General features: G+C 47.1%; 1 protein-coding gene across 4 annotated transcripts in view; it reads left to right on the top strand.

Annotated features, from left to right (window-relative positions):
- Positions 1–797: 797 nt before the first annotated feature.
- The window catches only part of LOC147633268 (protein CNGC15b-like), a 57,709-nt gene continuing 52,456 nt past the window's right edge, over positions 798–6,050 (top strand). For 2 of the 4 annotated variants that reach the window (XM_086806299.1, XM_086806297.1), the window contains exon 1: positions 798–1,119. In XM_086806299.1, the coding sequence (XP_086662425.1) occupies positions 1,088–1,119 (32 nt within the window). In that variant the 5' untranslated portion in view covers positions 798–1,087. The remainder of the gene's footprint in view (positions 1,120–6,050) is intronic. The other 2 variants (XM_086806296.1, XM_086806298.1) reach the window with 2 other exon arrangements.

Here is a 6,050-nt window from a genome sequence, read left to right as displayed (position 1 = left end):
AGTCCTTTCCTCTTTCCTCTACCAATAGGTTGCTTGCGTTTAGGTGGCTCCTCCTGCAATCCCACCCCTTCTTCCAGTGTATACTTTCCACTTGCACCCCCCAGCCATTGTCAAACTTCTTCCCCCGGGAAGAAGAGTCCTTCCCCTTAACACCCTTTGCGGGTGTAGATATCGCCACATGCACCCCCCCAAAACATGCAGCCAACCTTGTCATAAATACAGGGTGACCATTGGCACAAGCTCAGGGCATATGCATAGTGAACACATACCTTGTAGGAGGGTCATCCGCCTTCCATGTGGCCTCCGGGTTTCTCCTTCCTCTGTGTTGAGCTCGCTTGCAAGGAGGTGGCTGCTGCAATCCCTCCTCTCTTTCTCGGGCGGCTTTGTATAGCCCCCTCACGCGTTTTTTCTTGCTCGGGTTTTCAGACATGCTACGCGCACACAAGCAGACATTGCTATACGGCTCTGCAGACCCACCCTAAACCCTACACACAGAGTGAAGAAAAGATTGACCATCTAAACCCTAACGTGCACACACGTCAAGAAGCCCTCAAAAGCCACAGAGTGAAGAAAAGATTGACCCTTTAAACCCTAACGCGCACACGTAGTCAAGCACACACAGTCAAGAAGCCCTCATGCACAGTATGAAGCCTAAACCCAGGCGTACCTAAGGTAGATTTTCGCAAAATCACGATGGCCAGTTGACCACCATGTGGCACTCCCCAGTGAGTGCGCGTCCCCTACCTGGGTTTACCTTTTTTGTAAACCCAAGCGAAATGCCACGTGAAGGGCCGCGATGTCTCTTTTATCGTGCCCCAATTCTAAGTTCTTGATCCTTTCGATAGTCCTGCGGGGAGTTCGCGGAGGATAGTGGGTAGGACTTGCCGGCATGTAAAAATATAAGATAAGTATTAAGTACAGTAAAAATATAAGATAAGTATTAAGTACAGTATATGTAGCGTTAGTCTTCGCATGAGTCTGCACGTAGTCATTGCAAGCAGCTACTGTTGCTCTTTTGATGAAGCGCTCTGATCTCCAAATGGACCCATAGCAGAAGGAGACTCTCTGCAAAGGGCTTCATGCCAGAATGGAGCACTTCAACAACAGGAAGACTGGCAGGTACTTTTCCGTTGCATGTTTGCAAAAAAGTCAACCGGTAGGAAATTGAATGCAATTTGCTGGGCAAGGAATATGATTCTCCTCAAAAATGAGGATCGCCCTTTTGATTTAGGCTATCTAAACCTTGGATTAAGTTAATCCAAAGACAGATCAGACCTAATCTAGGGTTAGTTAACCCGTAATTGTTGATTGCCTCGAAACAATTAAGGGTTTGCCTCTGCCTTACAGAAACAATCTAGGCTTAGTTTCAATTCGATCAGAACAGAAAACGATTACAGGATCAGCTCTGCGCACGTGTGACAATTAGGGTTTAGCTCTGTTCATACGTGTGACAACCTGGGGTTAGCTCTGCACATACCCGTGACAATCTCTGGTTAACTTTGCAGAAGAAAAACAACCTTTTGGGCTACATCTGCAGTACTTAAGTTGGAATTTTAGGGTTAACAGCAATCAGAAACAATTAAGGGTTAGCTAGTATAGGTTATTCTCTCCATCCGTTGGCAGTGGCGACTCTCAATGGCCTGTTGCGGATCCGGGACTAGAGGGGACAACTCCCTCCATAATATCATGCAGTAACAATCTAGGATTGCCTCTGCACCGGAGCAATAATTTAGGGCTACTTGTACTTCTACAGCAATCTTGGGTGCTTGTGCAAACCTGACCCGTTAGCTATTCATCGAGTGTTATTGTGGCCCAAGTGACCTCATCCTGCACCTCTATCCCTCTCAGCTTGCTTATCAACCTTGCCCATGGGACAATTAGGACTACAAAAAATAGCAATCAAATTATTCTTTATATTTTTAGTTATCACTCTTAGGGTGAGGATATAATTGAAATTTTAGACCTTAGTGGCCCCTTGCCTTTCCGTAAGGTGAGAATAGCTATGGTAATTTGACTCTATGGTCAAGATGGTAGTGGTGGTTGGTTGAAACAAATTTGCGGTGTCAATAGGAGGCTGGTTGTTGAAGGTATTAGGGTTAGAGAGCTGCATAGCAGGTTACGGGGGATATAAGGTGACCATAATGTGGGTGTAGAGAGAAAGAGTGAGAATATGCTCGATGCACAGATAATTTGCAGGACTCAATAATGATTCTATTGATTGATGTTGAAAACTTCAATGAGTCGAGTGCTTTTATAGGCTTATAGCCTTATCTTTTGACATATCACACATAGTGGGGCAATGACACATGGCTAAACATATGAGTCTAGAAACCAACCACACAAGTGAGAAAAAAAAATTCTTTCTTTTTTTCTCGTTTTTTGGCTAAATCTTCACACTTGAAGAAGGCTCCGATACCAATGTAACATGTGGAAGCTCGGTGGAAGAATTGGTAACTTGAATGCTCAGAATTCAGCAATCATTCGTGACGAAAATAACGCACAACATAGAAGAAGATGTGCAGAAAGAGAGAGAGAGAGAGAGAGAGAGAGAGAGAGAGAGAGAGAGAGATTAAACGTCTACTAAAGACCCAATGGGCCTATGAGACCAAAGTGATACAATAATGTCCATGGCATATCTCATCATGGAATGGAAAATAAAACAGAAAGAAAACATAAATATAGCTATCTCACTGGGGTGATACAAAAGTGTCCATGGAATACTAAGAACATAAAAAACATGGGAGAGAGAGAGAGAGAGAGAGAGAGAGAGAGAGAGAGAGAGAGAGTATTGGGTCCTGAATACCCTCTGTAGGGGCCCCCACCACGAATGGTGTATTTGCTTTATTAGAATGATGTAAATCTGTAAATAAAGACTGGTTCTTTACCTGCATTCTTCACCTTGGCTGGAGCACTTCCCCTTGGCTGTCCTGGCCCTTGGAACACACCTGCCCTTTTTGAATTATGAGATAGAAGGACTGAATTCTACCTTGGATATTTATACCCCTTTCATATGCTGGTCAGCTGATTCTTCAAGGGTCGGCTTGTTTGCTGAAAACCCCACGACCTCTTTTTATGCCATCTTTTCACACTGCTGCCCTAGTCGCCTTGTGCATGCACCTGGGCCTGGCCGGGTTGGCCCATAGGGCCTGTCGGCTGCCTGGCCAGGCCCCTTGGCTAGCCGACAGCCTGCCCAGCCCTTCTATGGGCTGGTGGGCAAGGCTTGGGGCCTTCCTGGCCCCTCTTGGGTAGCCTAAGCATACCTAATGCCCACATCAAGAGCATAATACTCTCTTCTGGGGTAGCCCTATGAGCTGGACCCCATCTACATGCAATCCTACATGCTTCTACAGACGCATGGTGTCCGGTTGCAAATCCAACACATAGATCATTTGACATCATTCGAGAGGGAGACTCAGAGGACGGACTGGCATTGCTTCATGTGCAAGACACTGCACACTTGACCTTGGACGCGTAGAGTGGAACCTTGGCCGACTCGTCGCTGCGGACTGGTCTCACCTGGGACCAGTTTTCCACTCTAGGTCCTGCACTGTCTTGTTCAGATATGCCCATTGCCCACGTGGCATCCAAGTGCGGGATGCACGTGACACAAATACTCATGCTTGCTGGGGGGAGCGGAGGGGGGGGTGGGGGCGGGCGGGAGGGGAGCTTCAGTGGGTATTTGGGACCCAATACTGTGTCTTTTGCTTTCTCTTCTCTCTCTCGCACTCTTGCCTACCCAGAGGTTGACAAGGAAGCCTACATCCAGTCCAAAGCAGCGTTGAAGATTAACCTAAGGTGTTCTCAGCCTGTGGCAGAAAAATGCAAGCGATAGGGCAGAGCTATCCAGCAGATGCAGTCCAAGGCAGCTAGCATTCAACCCTTTTCTTCTGTGAATCTGCAAGTCTTTGGACAGTACGGAAGAGTTTTCAGCCCTAAGGTCAGTTGTTTACATTCTCATACAGCAAAACAAGCAAATACAGACGTAAGGTCAGTCCTTTACATTCTCATACAGCAATACAAGCAAATACACCTATGGTTGGGGGCCGTTCTGAGGGTTATTAGGACCCAACACACACTCTCTCTCTCTCTCTCTCTCTCTCTCTCTCTCTCTGCACCTACCTGTGCCCTCTGCCCGCCATCTGCTCTGTCGGCCGCTGCCCTCTCTCGTCTTGTTCGTGCATGTGCCCTCTGCCCGCCATCTGCTCTGTCCACCGCCGCTCTCTCCCGTTTCCGCCTATGCTCTCTGTGCCTTCCGTTTCCGCGCCCGCCCTCTGTTCTGTTTGCCCCCGCTCAGGCCCCCAATAATGTAGAATGTCCCTACCCCAGACCAATGGTTGAACCCTCAACCTGAAGCCACTCCCGCCCTTACCATCACGCATCGGGCTGGCTCCCGTCTTCTCCCGTGTCCTTGACCACAGCTTGAGTTGGGTGATTGTGACAAGGGTGCTCCCTCTTGAAGATAGAGTGAACAAGATCGAAGAAAGGCTCAGAAGGCGCTTTCAGACCGAAAGAAGCTGATAGACAAGACATTGAACCAGCATTAAAAGGAGATTCATGCTGTCAGGACTGAGATCCAAGGCAAAGACAACCGGGTATTGGAAATGTACAAACAGCTACAAGATGAGATGTGACAAGTTGGAAGGAAGCATGCCTGGCTGCATGCATGGAATTATGCAAGGAAGAGATGCACAAGTATGGCAAAGAGGAAGGAGAGCTAGCCACACAAGAAGCCCTTGCTCTAGGGATTTCCCAATTGCGAGATGCAAATGCCAAACTTGAGGCAGAACTAGAGAAGGCTAAGAAGGCAATCACAACAGAGATTCAAGAGGCCAAATCAGGATTCCGAGAGGAGCATGCAGGCCTCCGAAAAGACATGGAAGCAACCAAAGAAGAGGTTAGAGAAACTTCCAAATGGATTGAGGTTGTGAAAAAGCAAAAAACAGTCCACACCCCAAATGCCACATCCATCATGACGACCACGCTTGAGGAAGAGAGGCGTCGCCAATCTAGGGCTCTACATGGGCGAGTAACAAGCTTGCAAGCGGGCAACTCACCAAAAGAAGATGGTGAGACTTTATGCAGATAGATGGGCCGGAGTCCCGTTTGGCATTCTTGAAGAAGAGGGCCACCCTCCGTGTTGCGTGCGCGGAAGCCTTGCTTTATTGATCCACAACCCTAAGCATACTTAAGAACATTGATGCTAATTAACTTATGATTGAGACAGAGAGGAGAGAAGAAGAGAGAGATTAGGTGTCAGGTTTTCTTTATTCATATGGTACAAAAAGGCAACTTAATGCTTGTACATGATGTAGGCCTATGGTCAGCCCCATAGGGGTGACCTAGGCCCCTTCTACATGAGTCTTGATGATTCTAGATTATTGAATGTTGAGCTAATGAATGATGATCTGCTGAATTATGAGTTATGCTTATATATATGGATAGGACAACAATCGGCTTGCTGGACAATCCCATAAATGTTTATACTAACATATAATGCTAGGCGTGATGGCATAAAATGCTGGCCCACTGAATCTGGTTGCTATTTGATGCTAGCTGACTGATGCTAGGAGATGTCCACATGTTGCCGACTATGAACTGGTGCTGTAGATGATGATGGTCCTGACGATGACGACTCTGATGCTGATGAAGATGCTTCTGATGTTGATGTTAATGCTTCTGGTACTGATGGTGACCTAAATGCTTATCTTAACTGCTGCACTAATTGGGGATTAAGCCAGTTCATGCTGAAGATTAGCCATGGCACGAGGTTGCACGGGACATTCGCTTCTGCTAGACTTGATGACGGGGTGGAGACTCTGTCATCCTTCCTCCATGGACTTCTTCTGTCCTTTAACTGCTACTACTTTACTGACTTTGACTTCTACTAATTGACTGATATTTTTGGTCTGATAACCTTCACTCTGATCTCCACTTCCAAGTCTTGATGAAGAACTAAGCATGTGTTCACTGCTGTCCCCACACCTGCTTTCCCTTACCCTTGACACAGCGTCGGGTCGCCTCCGGAACTGATCGTGCTTGTTGCTAGGCCT

Source organism: Cibotium barometz, chromosome 12 (assembly GCF_041138505.1).
Source record: "Cibotium barometz isolate CiBa-2024 chromosome 12, ASM4113850v1, whole genome shotgun sequence".
NCBI classification, from domain to species: Eukaryota; Viridiplantae; Streptophyta; class Polypodiopsida; order Cyatheales; family Cibotiaceae; genus Cibotium; species Cibotium barometz.
This window is presented reverse-complemented; position numbering and strand designations above follow the sequence as displayed.